A 19,008-nucleotide genomic window follows, 5' to 3' on the forward strand; every position below is an offset into this window, starting at 1 on the left:
GTTGTAGCCGGCCGCGACCGGGAGACATGGGGCGGCGCACACTTGGCCCAGCGTCGTCCAAGTTAGGGGAGGGTTTGGCCGGCAGGGATGGCGTTTTCAATGCCAGGGTTGTGGGTTCGATTCCCATGGGGGGCCAGTATGAAAAAAATAATGTATGCACTCACTAACTGTAAGTCGCTCTGGATAAGAGCGTCTGCTAAATGACTAAAATGTAAATGTAATGTAAATGTATATATTGAGAAGAAAAAAAAAATGTTAACATATACTATTGTTAAACATATACTATAAAAAATTAGAAAAAATACAAATTATAAAGTGGTTGTCCCACTGGCTATCATAAGGTGAATGCACCAATTTGTAAGTCGCTCTGGATAAGAGCGTCTGCTAAATGACGTAAATGTAAAATGTAATACAAATCCCCCCCCAAAAAACAATTTTAATTCCAGGTTGTAAGGCAACAAAATAGGGAAAATGCCAAGGGGGGATGAATACTTTCGCAAGCCACTGTATGGGCAACTCCAGTCCTGGGGCACCTGATTGGTGTCACACTTTTCCCCCAGCCCTATAACTAACACACCTTAAGCTAGTTGCATTCCTAACTGAAAACCATGATTGGTTGTTTATAGGAGAGCAGCAGGTCGCAACCAGGCCCCTGAGGACTGGAGTTGCCCATCCCTGATTTTACAACAAACTGTTTAGTAAAATCAAATGCAGTAAGCAACAAATATCAACATACTAGGCTCCTCCTACTGAGAATACGTCATCTACTGCACAATAGCATTGATTCCCGCCATTCATTTGGAAGGGGAGGGGTAGAGTGTGGAAGGGGAGGGGTAGAGTGTGGAAGGGGAGGGGTAGAGTGTGGAAGGGGAGGGGTAGAGTGTGGAAGGGGAGGGGTAGAGGGTGTCCCCTTATCACATTATGAGCTGATAATCAGTACACAGTAAGTCTGGAAAGACTCTTCTCTTCCTCAGAAGTATGCATCTAATTCTACTGGATGAAGAGCTGTAATGAGGATGACATCCTGGCATTTAAAGCAGACTACATTTTTAGAAATTTAACATACTATAAAACTGTATATTTTCGCGTACCCGAAAGGCCTACTATTTAGAACACAAGTATTATGGGTATTCAGACATGGCTCTTCTTTCATACTGGAATACTGTTGGAGTCCCAAATGGCCTATCCCCTTTACAGTGCTCTACTTTTGACTGGGTGTCATTTGGGTTGTAGTCATGGTCTTTCCACTACTGATAAGTCACTTTAATAAATCAATCAATCATTTGTGTCTGAGGATAATACATTGTGCAGCAAGATTCACACGCAAACATTCTAAATGAAAGAAAATATAATCATTTCAGTTAATTCATTCCTGTGTTTTTTTTTTTTTTTTTTTTTCATTTTTCAGCTGAGAACACTCTACAACAAGATGCCCCAGCTGGCCAAGTACTATGTTGGTTCCACCATACAAGCCTTCAGGTACAGTAACTGTATGAGTGTGATCGCATGCTGATAATCTGCGTGATCTTTCCACCATTGCATGCCTGTTTGCTAATCCCCATGTAGCTGATCTGTTTGAATCCATAACAGAGCAGAGATTTACCACACCTTTTGGACACTTTTTAATTTTCTCCTTTTTCAAGTTACACCATTGTTCTGTTACCACCGTTATTTATCTTGTTAAACCATTCAACTATACCACCATTATTCTCAATAAATCATTTGGTCAGCATGCTACACATTGTTCCAATAGCCACATCAGCATAACGGTTAGAAGGAAGCAAGGTGTTGGACCTTCGAACTGTTATTCTACTGTAGATAGAGGGACTGTAGATACTACAGGGCCGTGAAGAAGTATTTGCCCCGCTTTCTAATGTTCTCTACTTTTACATATTTTTGAATATACTGAATGTTATTACATTTTACATTTTAGTCATTTAGCAGACGCTCTTATCCAGAGCGATTTACAGGAGCAATTAGGGTTAAGTGCCTTGCTCAAGGGCACATCGACAGATTTTTCACCTAGTCGGCTCAGGGATTAGAACCAGCGACCTTTCGGTTACTGGCACAACGCTCTTACCCACTAAGCTACCTGCCGCCCTATCAGATCTTCAACCAAAAACCTAATATTAGATAAAGGTAACCTAAGTGAACACAAAACACAACAATTACACTTATTTCATTTATTTCATAAACAAAGTTATGCAGCACCCAATGTCCCTGTGTGAAAAAGTAATTGCATCCCCAACACATCACACCACCACCACCATGCTTGACCGTTGGTTTGAGGTTCTTACTGTGGAATGCAGTGTTTGGTTTTCGCCAGACATAATGGGACCCATCTCGTCCAAAAAGCTATACTTTTGAATCATCTGTCCATAGAACATTCTTCCAACAGTCTTGATGATCATCCAAGTGCATCCAGGTGCTTTTTGGCAAACTTGAGTCAACTGTTTGGACGACATGGGTCCCGTTATGTCTGGCGAAAACCAAACACTGCATTCCACAGTAAGCACCTCATACCAACAGTCAAGCATGATGGGGGTAGTAGGAAGGTTTGGGGATGCTTTGCTGCCTGAGGACCTGGACGACTTGCCTTAATAGAAGGAGCCATTAATTCTGCTCTGTATCAGAGAATTCTACAGGAGAATGTCAGACCATCCGTATGTGAGATGAAGTGCAGCTGGGTCATGCAGCAAGACAATGATCCAAAACACACAATCAAGTCTACATGAAAATGGCTAAAAAGCAACACCTTTTGAAGTTTTGGAATGGCCTAGTCAAAGTCCAGACCTAATCCCAATTGAGATGTTGTGGTAGGACTTGAAACGAGCAGTTCATGCTTGAAAACCCACAAATATTGCTGAGTTAAAGCAGTTCTGCGACGTGAGAGGCTGATCAACAACTACAGGAAGCATTTGGTTGCAGTCATTGAAGCTAAAGGTGTCATGAAGCAAGGTGTTGGATATTCTAACTTATTCCACTGTAGATATTAGAATGAAACACTTGAATAATGTTTGTTTATGTATGTATTCCAGTGAAGGCAGTGTGATAGCCTACTACCTGTCAGAGTTTCAAGTGCCATCTGGTCAGGAGGCAGCGGTGGACAAGGCCATGTCCTCCATGGACAAGATAGTGGATAAGGAGCAGAGGACGTTCTCTCTCAACAAGCCTGGCAACGATCTGGTGTTTGATGATGTCGTGAACTCTGCTCTGGACTCTAGAATGTTCTCAACATCCTTCAGTGGTGAGTTCTGCTCTTATTCCAGCAGCACTTATGAATTATACATAATCTGCTTGCACCTGAGCTTATATCAGTTAGAGTAGAGAATTCCCTCTGAATGTGACCAGTTACCACAGTAAATGCTGTGAAAATTTGGAAGGTGAATTCTGTGAATCAGACATACAGTGGCTTGCGAAAGTATTCCCCCCCCCCTTGGCATTGTTGCCTTACAACCTGGAATTAAAATTGTTTTTTGGGGGGGGGTTTGTATAACATTTTACATTTACGTCATTTAGCAGACGCTCTTATCCATTCACCTTATGATAGCCAGTGCGACAACCACTTTATTTATTTATTTTTTCTAAAATTATAGTATATGTTTATTTTTGTTATTTTTTCTATATGAATATTTTTATATTTTTTTCCTTCTTTTTTTTGTGGGGGGGGGGGGATAGAATGATTACTTTTATCATTTGATTTACACAACATGCCTACCACTTTGAAGATGCAAAATATTTTTATATATTTTTTTCTTGTGAAACAAACAAGAAATAAGACAAAAAAACTGAACTTGAGCGTGCATAACTATTCACCCCCCCAAAGTCAATACTTTGTAGAGCCCCCTTTTGCAGCAATTACAGCTGCAAGTCTCTTGGGGTATGTCTCTATAAGCTTGGCACATCTAGCCACTGGGATTTTTGCCCATTCTTCAAGGCAAAACCGCTCCAACTCCTTCATGTTGGATGGGTTCCGCTGGTGTACAGCAATCTTTAAGTCATACCACAGATTCTCAATTGGATTGAGGTCTAGGCTTTAAATAGGCCATTCCAAGACATTTAAATGTTTCCCCTTAAACCACTCGAGTGTTGCTTTAGCAGTTTGCTTAGGGTCATTGTCCTGCTGGAAGGTGAACTTCCGTCCCAGTCTCAAAACTCTGGAAGACTGAAACAGGTTTCCCTCAAGAATTTCCCTGTATTTAGCGCCATCCATCATTCCTTCAATTCTGACCAGTTTCCCAGTCCCTGCCGATGGAAAAACATCCCCACAGCATGATGCTGCCACCACCATGCTTCACTGTGGGGATGGTGTTCTCGGGTGATGAGAGGTGTTGGGTTTGCACCAGACATAGCGTTTTTCCTTGATGGCCAAAAAGCTCAATTTTACTCTCATCTGACCAGAGTACCTTCTTCCATATGTTTGGCGAGTCTCCCACATGCCTTTTGGCGAACACCAAACATGTTTGCTTATTTTTTTTTTTAAGCAATGGCTTTTTTCTGGACACTCTTCTGTAAATCCCAGCTCTGTGGAGTGTCCGGCTTAAAGTGGTCCTATGGACAGATACTCCAATCTCCGCTGTGGAGCTTTGCAGCTCCTTCAGGGTTATCTTTGGTCTCTTTGTTGCCTCTCTGATGAATGCCCTCCTTGCCTGGTCCGTGAGTTTTGGTGGGCAGCCCACTCTTGGCAGGTTTGTTGTGGTACCATATTCTTTCAATTTTTTAATAATGGATTTAAAATGGTGCTCCATGGGATGTTCAAAGTTTCGGATATTTTTTTATAACCCAACCCTGATCTGTACTTCTCCACAACTTTGTCCTTGACCTGTTTGGAGAGCTCCTTGGTCTTCATGGTGCCGCTTGCTTGGGGGTGCCCCTTGCTTAGTGGTTTTGCAGACTCTGGGGCCTTTCAGAACAGGTGTGTGTATATATACTGAGATCATGTGACAGATCATTTGACACTTGGATTGCACACAGGTGGACTTTATTTAACTAATTTTGTGACTTCTGAAGGTAATTGGTTGCACCAGATCTTATTTAGGGGCTTCATAGCAAAGGGGGTGAATACATATGCACGCACCACTTTTCCGTTATTTATTTTGTAGAATTATTTGAAACAAGTTATTTCTTTCATTCCATTTTAAATTACAGATCGTAATGCAACAAAATAGGAAAAATGCCAAGGGGGATGAATACTTTTGCAAGGCACGGTAGATGTTTATTATCCTAAAGTATGTGGACACTATTTCAAATTAGTAGATTCGGCTATTTCAGCCACACCCGTTGCTGACAGGTGTATAAAATTGAATACACAGCCATGCAATCTCCATAGACAAACATTGGCAGTAGAATGGCCCATACTGAAGAGCTCAGTGACTTTTAACATGGCACCGTCATAGGATGCCACATTTCCAACAAGTCAGTTCGTCAAATTTCTACCATGCTAGAGCTGCCCCGGTAAACTATAAGTGATGTTATTGTGAAGTGGAAACGTCTAGGAGTACCAACGGCTCAGCCGTGAAGTGGTAGGCCACACAAGCTCACAGAACGGGACCGCCGTGGGCTGAAGCGTGTAAAAATAGTCTGTCCTCAGTTGCAAAACTCACTACCGAGTTCCAAACTGCCTCTGGAAACAACGTCAGCACAATAACTGTTCGTCGGGAGCTTCATGAAGGATTTCTATGGCCGAGCAGCCATAGCCTAAGTACGGGCCAAGCCTAAGATCACCATGCTCAATGCCAAGCGTCGGCTGGAGTGGTGTAAAGCTCGCCGCCATTGGACTCTGGAGCAGTGGAAACACGTTCTCTGGAGTGATGAATCACGCTTCACCATCTGGCAGTCCGACGGACGAATCTGGGTTTGGCGGATGCCAGGAGAACGCTACCTGCCCTGATGCATAGTGCCAACTGTAAAGTTTGGTGGAGGAGGAATAATGGTCTGGGGCTGTTTTTCATGGTTTGGGCTAGGCCCCTTAATTCCAGTGAAGGGAAATCTTAACGCTACAGCATACAATGACATTCTAGATTATTCTGTGCTTCCACCTTTGTGGCAACAGTTTGGGAAGGCCCTTTTACTGTTTCAGCACGACAATTCCCCCGTGTACAAAGCGAGGTCCACACAGAAATGGTTTGACGAGATCGGTGTGGAAGAACATGACTGGCCTGCACAGAGCACTGACCTCAACCCCATCGAACACCTTTGGGATGAATTGGAACGCCGACTGCGAGCCAGGCCTAATCGCCCAACATCAGTGCACGGCCTCACTAGTGCTCTTATGGCTGAATGAAAGCAAGTCCCCGCAGCAATGTTTCAACATCTAGCGGAAAGCCTTCCCAGAAGAGTGGAGGCTGTTATAGTAGCAAAGGGGGGACTCCATATTAATGCCCATGATTTTGGAATGAGATGTTGTTTGAGCAGGTGTCCACATACTTTTAGCCATGTAGTGTACTTCCTCCTAGCATGAGAATGAGGACATATCTGAAATGGCACCCTATTCCCTATGTAGAACCTTGTGCGGCTCTGGCCAGAAATAGTGCACTATATAGGGACTAGGGTGCCATTAGGACGTGTTCTGAGTGTCCATGTCTCCTCAGAATACTACAGGTACACAGAACACACCAGAGCAAATCAGATTGGAACAATCGTGTCACCTGGTTTCCCCAATGCTCCATACCCGCCCAACACCTTCATCCAATGGCAGCTGAGAGCCGACCCTGGTCACGTGCTCAAACTGGACTTTGATACCTTTAACCTAGAGGAGGACTGTCGTAACGACTTTGTTAAGGTCTACGACTCCCTGGTGGCCATCGAGAGCTTTGCCATGGAAGAGTGAGTCTGCTGTCTGTCTGCACTGTGGTTAGGGGACCTACTATAACAGCCTGGTTAGGGGACCTAATCTATCAGCCTGGTTAAGGGACTTAATCTATCAGCCTGGTTAGGGGACCTAATCTAACAGCCATTGGTTAGGGGACCTACTATAACAGCCTGGTTAGGGGACCTAATCTAACAGCCTGGTTAGGGGACCTAATCTATCAGCCTTTGGTTAGGGGACCTAATCTAACAGCCTGGTTAGGGGACCTAATCTATCAGCCTTTGGTTAGGGGACCTAATCGAACAGCCTGGTTAGGGGACCTAATCTAACAGCCTGGTTAGGGGACCTAATCTATCAGCCTTTGGTTAGGGGACCTAATCTATCAGCCTTTGGTTAGGGGACCTAATCTATCAGCCTTTGGTTAGGGGACCTAATCTATCAGCCTTTGGTTAGGGGACCTAATCTAACAGCCTGGTTAGGGGACCTAATCTATCAGCCTTTGGTTAGGGGACCTAATCTATCAGCCTTTGGTTAGGGGACCTAATCTATCAGCCTTTGGTTAGGGGACCTAATCTATCAGCCTTTGGTTAGGGGACCTAATCTAACAGCCTTTGGTTAGGGGACCTAATCTATCAGCCTTTGGTTAGGGGACCTAATCTATCAGCCTTTGGTTAGGGGACCTAATCTATCAGCCTTTGGTTAGGGGACCTAATCTATCAGCCTTTGGTTAGGGGACCTAATCTATCAGCCTTTGGTTAGGGGACCTAATCTAACAGCCTGGTTAGGGGACCTAATCTATCAGCCTTTGGTTAGGGGACCTAATCGAACAGTCTGTCATAATGATGAGCACTGATAGATGTGTAACTAGTCTGCATTCTGTTGAATGAATTTTCGTCAGGATTTGTGGCTACCACTCTCCCAGCTCCCCCCTGATCTTCCAGTCCTCCCGGAACGTGATGCTGGTAACCTTGGTTACTAACAACAATAAGAACTACCCAGGACTCAGAGCCCACTTCTCTCAGGTCCCCCAGGGCAGCAAAGGTACAATAACACTACTACTACTGCTACTACTACTACTAGAGTTTTTCCTGGTTAAGTCACATGGTGAGGAATCGTCTGGCCCTTCACATACTGTTATCAACAGTGATACATTATCTACTATTTAAAAATGTTTGATTTGTCTGTTGTGTTTTAATGTGATCATCTCTGATTTTTTGTTTTTAGACCTGGCATGTGGTGGTCAGCTGTCAGGAGAGACAGGGAATTTCACATCCCCAAACTTCCCCAACTACTATGCGCCCAACACCTACTGTGAATGGAATATAAACGTGAGGAAGTGTTTATACTGTACTGGGGTCACAACACAGTGAAGTGTTTATACTGTACTGGGGTCACAACACAGTGAAGTGTTTATAATGTACTGGGGTCACAACACAGTGAAGTGTTTATACTGTACTGGGGTCACAACACAGTGAAGTGTTTATACTGTACTGGGGTCACAACATAGTGAAGTGTTTATACTGTACTGGGGTCACAACACAGTGAAGTGTTTATACTGTACTGGGGTCACAACACAGTGAAGTGTTTATACTGTACTGGGGTCACAATACAGTGAAGTGTTTATACTGTACTGGGGTCACAACACAGTGAAGTGTTTATAATGTACTGGGGTCACAATACAGTGAAGTGTTTATACTGTACTGGGGTCACATCATAGTGAAACGTGGAACAACTTCAGAAGTGTTTTTTTTTAGATTATCAAATAAAATCAGTCAATCAGATATTGAGGATTTTAGATATTGGCTGATAGAGGTTTTATTGTATCAGGCTAAGTGTGTGTAATGTTTGACTGTGCTACTATACCCCCCCCCCCCCCCCCCCCACCCCCAGGTCCCTGCTGGTAAGTCAGTGAAGGTCAAGTTCAGTACCTTCCTGTTATCAGAGCTGGGTCAGGAGAACGCTAAGGACTGTAACAAGGACTATGTAGAGATCAACAAGAAGAGGTGAGATATTTGAGAAGAGCTTCACCCTTCAGTATTATCACCCATTCACTGAACGTTTTTCAAGCCAGGGCAATAGAGACTAAACAAGATATATATATATATATATACACACACACACACACACACACACACACACACACACACACACACACACACACACACACACACACACACACACACACACACACACAAAGCAAAAATTTTACTTCATAATGTTCAAGCTAGCTATATGTGAATTGGAATAATCTAGCTAGCCAGCTAGTTTAACAGGCAAAAAACGACCTAAAAGTAATGTTATGCCAGGTACAGTACCACTAAGTGTTGTTGTTACAGCCTGAATTTAAAATGGATTAAACAGATTTTGTCAATGGCCTACACACAATACCCCATAATGTCAAAGTGGAATTATGATTTAACAAATGTTTACACATTAATTAAAAATGGAAAGAACCAATAAGTATTCAACCCCTTTGTTATGGCAAGCCTAAATAAGTTCAGGAGTAAACATGTACATGACAAGTTGCATGCACTCACTGTGTGTGTAATAATAGTGTTTAACATGATTTTTGAATGACTACCTCATCTCTGTACCCCACACCTACAATTACCTGTAATGTCCCTCAGTCGAGCAGTGAATTTCAAACACAGATTCAACCACAAAGTCCAGGGAGGTTTTCCAACGCCTCGCAAAGAAGGGCACCTATTGGTAGATGGGTAAAACATTTAAATTAAATAAAAAGCAGACGCTGAATATCATGGTGAAGTGATTAGTTACACTTTGGATGGTATATAGAGCGTCTGCTAAATAATGTAAATGTATATCAATACACCCAGTTACTACAAAGATACAGGCGTCCTTCCTAACTCAGTTGCCAGAGAGGAAGGAAACTGCTCAGGGATTTCACCCTGAGGCCAATGGTGACTTTAAAACAGTTACAGAGTCTAATGGCTGTGATAGGAGAAAACTAAGGAGGGATCAACAACATTGTAGTTACTCCACAATACTAACCTAAATGAAAAGAAGGACGCTTGTACGTAATAAAAATATTCCAAAACATGCATCCTGTTTGCAATAAGGCCCTAAAGTAAAACTGCAACAAAAAAAAAAACGTTATGTCCTGAATACAAAGCGTTATGTTTGGGGCAAATCCAACACAACACATCACTGAGTACCACTCTTCATATTTTTAAGTATGGTGGTGGCTGCATCATGTTATGGGTATGCTTGTCATCGGCAAGGACTAGGCAATTTTTTTGGATAACACAACAAAATGTGGAATAAGTCACGGGGTGTGAATACTTTCTAAAGGCACTTGTAAATGTCAATTATTTGTGGGTAGCTAGCTACTAATTCTCCAAGGCTAGCTAGGTAGTTATCCCTATTGACTTACTACAGGGTTGCAATCTATGCGGGTGTTGTAGGCAGGAAAAATGCCATTGTTTTCAATACATTTTGCGTCGTTTTTTTACATGGATGCGTCATATTTCTGTGCATACTTTCCATTGAAGCTTGCATCGATGCATGCTTCAAAATATGTGCAAACGGAGTACGCATCCGAGAAGTACCCTCCGTGCTCAGTTTTGCATACTTTGATTTGGACTCATGCTCCGACCCTCCCGTGCTCCAATTTGTGTTCTCGGAGCACGGTAGTATGCATTTTGGGAACCACCCTTGGAAAGTATTTGAACGATTCAAATACACTGACTTACAGTGCCTTGCAAAAGAATTCATCCCCCTTGGCGTTTTCCTATTTTGTTGCATTTCAACCTGTAATTGAAATTGATTTTTATTTGGATTTCATGTAACGGACATACACAAAATAGTCCAAATTGGTTAAGTGAAATGAAATAAATAAATAACGGAAAGTGGTGCGTGCATATGTATTCACCCCCTTTGCTATGAAGCCCCTAAATAAGATCTGGTGCAACCAATTACCTTCAGAAGTCGCATAATTAGTTAGATTGCACACAGGTGGACTTTATTTAAGTCTCCCGAGTGGTGCAGTTGTCTAAGGCACTGCATCGCAGTGCTAGCTGTGCCACTAGAGATCCTGGTTCGAATCCAGGCTCTTTCGTAGCCGGCCGCGACCGGGAGACCCATGGGGCGGCGCACAATTGGCCCAGCGTCGTCCAGGGTAGGGGAGGGAATGGCCGGCAGGGATGTTTGTAGAGCATGGCGTTTGCAACGCCAGGGTTGTGGGTTCGATTCCCACGGGGGGCCAGTATGAAGAAAAAAAAAATATATATGTATAAAATGTATGCACTCACTAACTGTAAGTCGCTCTGGATAAGAGCGTCTGCTAAATGACTAAAATGTAAATGTAAAAAAATGTTATGAAAGGCCCCAGAGTCTGCAACACCACTAAGCAAGCGGCACCATGAAGACCAAGGAGCTCTCCAAACAGGTCAGGGACAAAGTTGTGGAGAAGTACAGATCAGGGTTGGGTTATAAAACAATATCCAAAACTTTGAACATCCCACGGAGCACCATTTTTAAAATCCATTATTAAAAATGTTTACGAAATATGTCACCACAACAAACCTGCCAAGAGAGGGCCGCCCACCAAAACTCACAGACCAGGCAAGGAGGGCATTCATCAGAGAGGCAACAAAGAGACCAAAGATAACCCTGAAGGAGCTGCAAAGCTCCACAGCGGAGATTGGAGTATCTGTTCATAGGACCACTTTAAGCCATACACTCCACAGAGCTGGGCTTTACGGAAGAGTGGCCAGAAAAAAGCCATTGCTTAAAGAAAAGCATGTGGGAGACTCACCAAACATATGGAAGAAGGTACACAGGTCAGATGAGACTAAAATTGAGCTTTTTGGCCATCAAGGAAAACACTATGTCTGGTGCAATCCCAACACCTCTCATCACCCCGAGAACACCATCCCCACAGTGAAGCATGGTGGTGGCAGCATCATGTTGTGGGTAAGTTTTTCATCGGCAGGGACTGGGAAACTGGTCAGAATTGAAGGAATGATGGATGGAGCTAAATACAGGGAAATTCTTGAGGGGAAACCTGTTTCAGTCTTCCAGAGATTTGAGACTGGGACGGAGGTTCACCTTCCAGCAGGACAATGACCCTAAGCATACTCCTAAAGCAACACTCGAGTGGTTTAAGGGGAAACATTTAAATGTCTTGGAATGGCCTAGTCAAAGCCTAGACCTCAATCCAATTGAGAATCTGTGGTATGACTTAAAGATTCTGTACACCAGCGGAACCCATCCAGCTTGAAGGAGCTGGAGCAATTTTGCCTTGAGGAATGGGCAAAAATCCCTGTGGCTATATGTGCCAAGCTTATAGAGACATACCCCGAGAGACTTGCAGCTGTAATCGCTGCAGAAGGTGGCTCTACAAAGTATTGACTTTGGGGGGGTGAATAGTTATGCACGCTCAAGTTTTCTGTTTTTTTGTCTTATTTCTTGTTTGTTTCACAAGAGAAAATATTTTGCATCTTCAAAGTGGTAGGCATGTTGTGTAAATCAAATGATACAAACCCCTCAAAAATCAATTTTAATTCCAGGTTGTAAGGCAACAAAATAGGAAAAATGCCAAGGGGGGTGAATATTTTCGAAAAGCCACTGTAAATACACTCCCATGCGTTTTAACCCAGGTATTTGAAAATAGCATTTGAAATAAGTATTTGAAAATCCTCTTAAATACAATTTGGTCCACTATTTGTAATTTATTTTATAAATAACAATTTTAAATATTCAAATGTTTTGAAAAATATTTATAAATACCAGATACTGCTATGAAGTGCTTCTGTCCACATTGTGGCCTCCACATGTCTTGTAGTTTGAATGTAGTATTAGATTGACCTTATTATTGTCTGTATCAGGTGTTAGGTTCTCAACAAACAAGAGTAAAAACTCAAACGACTAGAAAAAGCTCAAACCAAGTTTATTCAGCCACTGGGTCACACGGCTGCAGAGAAAACATACAAGTCACACAAGCACATCTGGGCGTGGAAGAGTGTGTGTGTGTTTGTGAGATGGTCTTCGGGGTGGGCCCCTGTGGTCATCCCCAGTTGTCTCTCAAACTGTTGACCTTATCTAGAGTTCCACATCCCTCATGGTCCTGGTTCCACATCCCTCATGGTCCTGGTTCCTCAGCAGCTGGTCTGCCTTCTCAAGAACTGAAACTAGACTGTTGCCCTTTGCCTCCCTCCTTAGGAACATTCATATTCTACAATTAATATATTTGAATATGAACTTTCTGCACTTACCCTTTTCTCACTTAGTAACTTTCCACACACCAAGTTCCTTTTTACCCTTCCTTGACCCCCAACATATACATTTCTTATATATGTAAAGTAATCACTAAGTTCTGGTATGGTAACATGAATAAGTATATTTCAAGCTAGACTCCAACACGGGTATTGTGGCGAGTTGACCTGTTGTTGTAATGTGTCTATCAGGTATTGTGGAGAACTTCCATCCAGTTCTGTAGTAACCAGTGACACAAACACCATGACGGTAGTCTTCTACTCTGATGCCTCCTATGTAGACAGAGGATTCAGCGCCAAGTACGAGACCTTCGAGTCCACAGACCGTAAGTAGAAATCTTGATTGTTCATCAAATCATCTTAAGCAAGTGGCTCATTGCACAATACAAGACAAGCGATGACCTGAGCATTCACTGGTCCCTGGCCACTCATATTGGGGAGGGGAGCATTCACTGGTCCCTGGCCACTCATATTGGGGAGGGGAGCATTCACTGGTCCCTAGCCACTCATATTTGTATTTGTATTTCTTAAGGATCCCCATTAGTTCCTGCCAAGGCAGCAGCTACTCTTCCTGGGGTCCAGCAAAATTAAGGCAGTTATCTAACATTCTAAACATTACAATACATTCATTACAGATTTCACAACACATTGTGTGCCCTCAGGCCTCTACTCTACTACCACATATCTACAATAAAAAATCCATGTGTACATGTGTGTGTATAGTGCATATGTTCTTGTGTGTTTGTCTCTTCACAGTCCCCGCTGTTCCGTAAGGTGTAGTCTTATCAGTTTTTTAAATCTACTTTTACTGCTGGCATGAGTTACATGATGTGGAATAGAGTTCCATGTAGTCATGGCTCTATGTAGTACTGTGCGTCTCCCATAGTCTGTTCTGGACTTGGGGACTGTGAAGAGACCTCTGGTGGCATGTCTTGTGGGGTATGCATGGGTGTCTGAGCTGTGTGCCAGTAGTTCAAACAGACAGCTCGGTGCATTCAACATGTCAACACCTCTCACAAACACAAGCAGTGATGAAGTCAATCTCTCCTCTACTTTGAGCCATGAGAGATTGACATGCATATTATTAATGTTAGCTCTCTATGTACATCTAAGGGCCAGCCGTGCTGCTCTGGGCCAATTGTAATTTTCCTAAGTCCCTCTTTGTGGTTGTGGCACCTGACCATACGACTGAACAGTAGTCCAGGTGCGACAAAACTAGGGCCTGTAGGACCTGCCTTGTTGATAGTGTTGTTAAGAAGGCAGAGCAGTGCTTTATTATGGACAGACTTCTCCCCATCTTAGCTACTGTTGCATCAATATTTTTTGACCATGACAGTTTACAATCCAGGGTTACTCCAAGCAGTTTAGTCACCTCAACTTGCTCAATTTCCACATTTATTCATTACAAGATTTAGTTGAGGTTTAGGGTTTAGTGAATGATTTGTCCCAAATAAAATGCTTTTAGTTTTAGAAATATTTAGGACTAATTTATTCCTTGCCACCCATTCTGAAACTAACTGCAGCTCTTTGTTAAGTGTTGCAGTCATTTCAGTCGCTGTAATAGCTGACGTGTATAGTGTTGAGTCATCCGCATACATAGACACACTGGCTTTACTCAGCGCCAGGTCATTACTAAAGATGGAAAAAAAGTATGGGGCCTAGACAGCTGCCCTGGGGAATGCCTGACTCTACCTGGATTATGTTGGACAGGTCTTCCATTAAAGAACACCCTCTGTGTTCTGTTAGACAAGTAACTCTTCATCCACAATATAGCAGGGGGTGAAAAGCCATAACGCATACGTTTTTCCAGCAGCAGACTATGATCAATAATGTCAAAAGCTGCACTGAAGTCTAACAAAACAGCTCCCACAATCTTTTTATTATCAATTTCTCTCAGCCAATCATCAGTCATTTGTGTAAGTGCTGTACTGTTGTTAATTTATTTACTGTGAAATAGCATTGTATCTGGTCAAACCCAATTTCTTTCCTAAAGTTTACTAAGGGTTGGTAACAGGCTGATTAGTCGGCTGTTTGAGCCAGTAAAGGGGGCTTTACTATTCTTAGGTAGCGGAATGACTTTGCTTCCTCCAGGCTTGAGGGCACACACTTTCCAGTAGGCTTAAATTGAAGATATGGCAAATAGGGGTGGGAATATCGTCCGCTATTATCCTCAGTAATTTTCCAAGCCTGTGGTGCGCGTCGTCAGTCCGGCACAGCCCGTGCCTGTTCCACCGGTGCCTGGTCCGGCACCGGTCAGCTGCTCCACTCCGGAGCTAGAGCAATCCGCTCCACCAGTGTTCAGTCCAGCTCCGGCCAGCAGGGCCAGACCGGACCAGGGGCGCTTTGGTGGGTTGGTTGGAGGGTGGGGGTCAAGCCCGGAGCCGGAACCGCCTCCGAGGAGGAATGCCCACCCGGCCCTCCCCTGTTAAGTTTATGTTTGGCGCGGTCGCAGTCCGCGCCTTTGGGGGGGGTACTGTCACGCCCTGGCTCTGGGACTGTGTTATGTTGAGCCAGGGTGTGTTGTTTCTTTGTGTTTTGTGTTTTGTGTGCTAGTCTAGTTTTGTATTTCTATGTTGGCCAGGGTGGCTCCCAATCAGAGACGGCTGTAGCTCGTTATCTCTGATTGGGAGCCATACTTAGGTAGCCGTTTGGCATTCATTTGGTGTGGTTTCTTGTTCCGTGTTGGTTTGTGTATGTAACCAAGGACGTCACGTTATCGTTTTGTTCGTGTGATCATTATTTAATAAATATGTTCGCATTCCACGCTGCGCCTTGGTCCTCCTCCTTCGACGATCGTAACAATATGGAATTATCATAATTTGGTCAGTTATGCATGGATGTGTAGGTTCAGAATTTGTTGTTGGCATGTCATGCCTAAATTTGCTAATCTTGCCAATGAAAAAATAATTAAAGTAGTTGGCAATATCAGTGGGTTTTGTGATGAATCATTCAATTAATGGAGCCGAGTTTGCCTTGTTGCCCAAAATGTCATTTAAGGTGCTCCAAAGCTTTTTACTATCATTCTTCATATCATTTATCTTTGTTCCATAGTACAGTATTGGGGAGGTGTTAATGAACGGAGAATTCACTGGTCCCTGGCCACTCATATTGGGGAGGGGAGCATTCACTGGTTCCTGGCCACTCATATTGGGGAGGGGAGCATTCACTGGTTCCTGGCCACTCATATTGGGGAGGGGAGCATTCACTGGTTCCTGGCCACTCATATTGGGGAGGGGAGCATTCACTGTTTTCCTTTAGCTGACCCCTCCCACTGTCCCTCCTCTATTTTCATCCCCAGCCTGTCCTGACAAGTTCCAGTGCAATAACCAGCGTTGTATCAAAACACAGCTGAAGTGTGATGGCTGGAACGACTGTGGAGATATGAGCGACGAGATGAACTGCAGTGAGTACTAACAAACTCATTGATTTTTGTCTGCAGAAAACGTTTTAATGGATATTAGATGGATTAATACTAAAGATTGATCATTGTTTACCAAATGTAACCAAGGTGTGTGTGTGTGTGTGTGTGTGTGTGTGTGTGTGTGTAGAGTGTGATGCCACTCAGATCCACTGTAAGAACGGCCTGTGTAAACCCAAGTTCTGGGAGTGTGATGGCGTGAACGACTGTGGAGATGACACTGATGAACTGAACTGTGGTATGTTTCACGGTCCTGTAGTCTGAAGCCTCAGGCCTGTCCACAGATGGAACAGAAGTCACTCACTCTCATCCTGTTTCCAGTTGATTCATGTGTACACACATTAAGTTACATTCAGGAGCAGTGTACCAAAAGTAAAGTTGTGATTGAAGGATATTTCCAGCATACTGTGTTATTATATCATGTCTCCTCTTCTGGTTGTTCTGTTCTCCTCAGGGGCCTGTAAGGCGGGGGAGCTGACATGTCGCAACGGAAAGTGTATTTCGGAGAAGAAGCGCTGTGACGGGAATGATGACTGTGGAGATGGGTCAGACGAGAGCGACTGTGGACGAAGTGAGTAGACATTTCTCTCGATCAGTTCAATCAATCAAGTACATTTTATTTATACAGACGTTTTTACAGGTGGATGTAGCCTGAAATCCAAACGGATAAGTTGGTTCACCATTGTTTCAGAGAGCATATCAGTTCTCTGTATTTAATTTAATAGGATTGGTAGAACTGCATTGTTGAGGAAGAGCTAGTAAGCGTTTCACTGTACTGTTTACACCTGCTGTATCCTGTGTACGTGACGAATAAACACACATTTTAATTTGTATTTGGGTTCCACACTAACACTTATGGCCTGTCTTAGTATTTGCGGATGGATCGTTCATGTGGTTCTGACTCCACCTCTACGTTCATGTGGTTCTTCTCCTCTCCCCAGTTATGGATAATGTGCAGTGTTCTGGCTCCACCTCTACGTTCATGTGGTTCTTCTCCTCTCCCCAGTTATGGATAATGTGCAGTGTTCTGGCTCCACCTCTACGTTCATGTGGTTCTTCTCCTCTCCCCAGTTATGGATAATGTGCAGTGTTCTGACTCCACCTCTACGTTCATGTGGTTCTTCTCCTCTCCCCAGTTATGGATAATGTGCAGTGTTCTGGCTCCACCTCTACGTTCATGTGGTTCTTCTCCTCTCCCCAGTTATGGATAATGTGCAGTGTTCTGGCTCCACCTCTACGTTCATGTGGTTCTTCTCCTCTCCCCAGTTATGGATAATGTGCAGTGTTCTGACTCCACCTATAAGTGTGAGAACAACAAGTGTATCAACAAGGAGAACCCGGAGTGTGATGGAACACCTGACTGTGAGGACAAATCAGATGAGGCCAACTGTGGTAAGACACTCCCTCTGTCCCCGAATCAACACGCCATGGTTCACACCACTCCCCTCACAACACGCCATGGTTCACACCACTCCCCTCACAACACGCCATGGTTCACACCACTCCCCCCACAACACACCATGGTTCACACCACTCCCCTCACAACACGCCGTGGTTCACACCACTCCCCTCACAACACGCCATGGTTCACACCACTCCCCTCACAACACGCCATGGTTCACACCACTCCCCTCACAACACGCCATGGTTCACACCACTCCCCTCACAACACGCCATGGTTCACACCACTCCCCTCACAACACGCCATGGTTCACACCACTCCCCTCACAACACGCCATGGTTCACACCACTCCCCTCACAACACGCCATGGTTCACACCACTCCCCTCACAACACGCCATGGTTCACACCACTCCCCTCACAACACGCCATGGTTCACACCACTCTCCTCACAACACGCCATGGTTCACACCACTCTCCTCACAACACGCCATGGTTCACACCACTCCCCCCACAACACGCCATGGTTCACACCACTCCCCTCACAACACGCCATGGTTCACACCACTCCCCTCACAACACGCCATGGTTCACACCACTCCCCTCACAACACGCCATGGTTCACACCACTCCCCTCACAACACGCCATGGTTCACACCACTCCCCCCACAACACGCCATGGTTCACACCACTCCCCTCACAACACGCCATGGTTCACACCACTCCCCTCACAACACGCCATGGTTCACACCACTCCCCTCACAACACGCCATGGTTCACACCACTCCCCTCACAACACGCCATGGTTCACACCACTCCCCCCACAACACGCCATGGTTCACACCACTCCCCCCACAACACGCCATGGTTCACACCACTCCCCCCACAACACGCCATGGTTCACACCACTCCCCTCACAACACGCCGTGGTTCACACCACTCCCCTCACAACACGCCATGGTTCACACCACTCCCCTCACAACACGCCATGGTTCACACCACTCCCCTCACAACACGCCGTGGTTCACACCACTCCCCTCACAACACGCCGTGGTTCACACCACTCCCCTCACAACACGCCGTGGTTCACACCACTCCCCTCACAACACGCCGTGGTTCACACCACTCCCCTCACAACACGCCATG

At 44.4% G+C, this 19,008-nt stretch overlaps 1 protein-coding gene across 3 annotated transcripts in view; it reads left to right on the top strand.

The window, feature by feature from the left end:
- st14a (ST14 transmembrane serine protease matriptase a) overlaps positions 1 to 19,008 on the top strand; it is a 48,292-nt gene that overhangs the window by 23,818 nt on the left and 5,466 nt on the right. For all 3 annotated transcript variants that reach the window (XR_014610280.1, XR_014610281.1, XM_084147786.1), the window contains exons 4-14: positions 1,409 to 1,479; positions 3,039 to 3,247; positions 6,591 to 6,825; positions 7,707 to 7,849; positions 8,033 to 8,136; positions 8,699 to 8,811; positions 13,237 to 13,370; positions 16,343 to 16,447; positions 16,593 to 16,700; positions 16,917 to 17,033; positions 17,729 to 17,854. Coding sequence is in view for 1 of the 3 variants with exons in the window: in XM_084147786.1 (XP_084003912.1) it covers positions 1,409 to 1,479; positions 3,039 to 3,247; positions 6,591 to 6,825; positions 7,707 to 7,849; positions 8,033 to 8,136; positions 8,699 to 8,811; positions 13,237 to 13,370; positions 16,343 to 16,447; positions 16,593 to 16,700; positions 16,917 to 17,033; positions 17,729 to 17,854 (1,465 nt within the window). In the remaining 2 variants the exon portion in view is untranslated. The remainder of the gene's footprint in view (positions 1 to 1,408; positions 1,480 to 3,038; positions 3,248 to 6,590; positions 6,826 to 7,706; positions 7,850 to 8,032; positions 8,137 to 8,698; positions 8,812 to 13,236; positions 13,371 to 16,342; positions 16,448 to 16,592; positions 16,701 to 16,916; positions 17,034 to 17,728; positions 17,855 to 19,008) is intronic.

Source organism: Coregonus lavaretus (genome assembly GCF_964263955.1).
Source record: "Coregonus lavaretus genome assembly, chromosome: 30".
In the NCBI taxonomy this organism is placed as follows: domain Eukaryota; kingdom Metazoa; phylum Chordata; class Actinopteri; order Salmoniformes; family Salmonidae; genus Coregonus; species Coregonus lavaretus.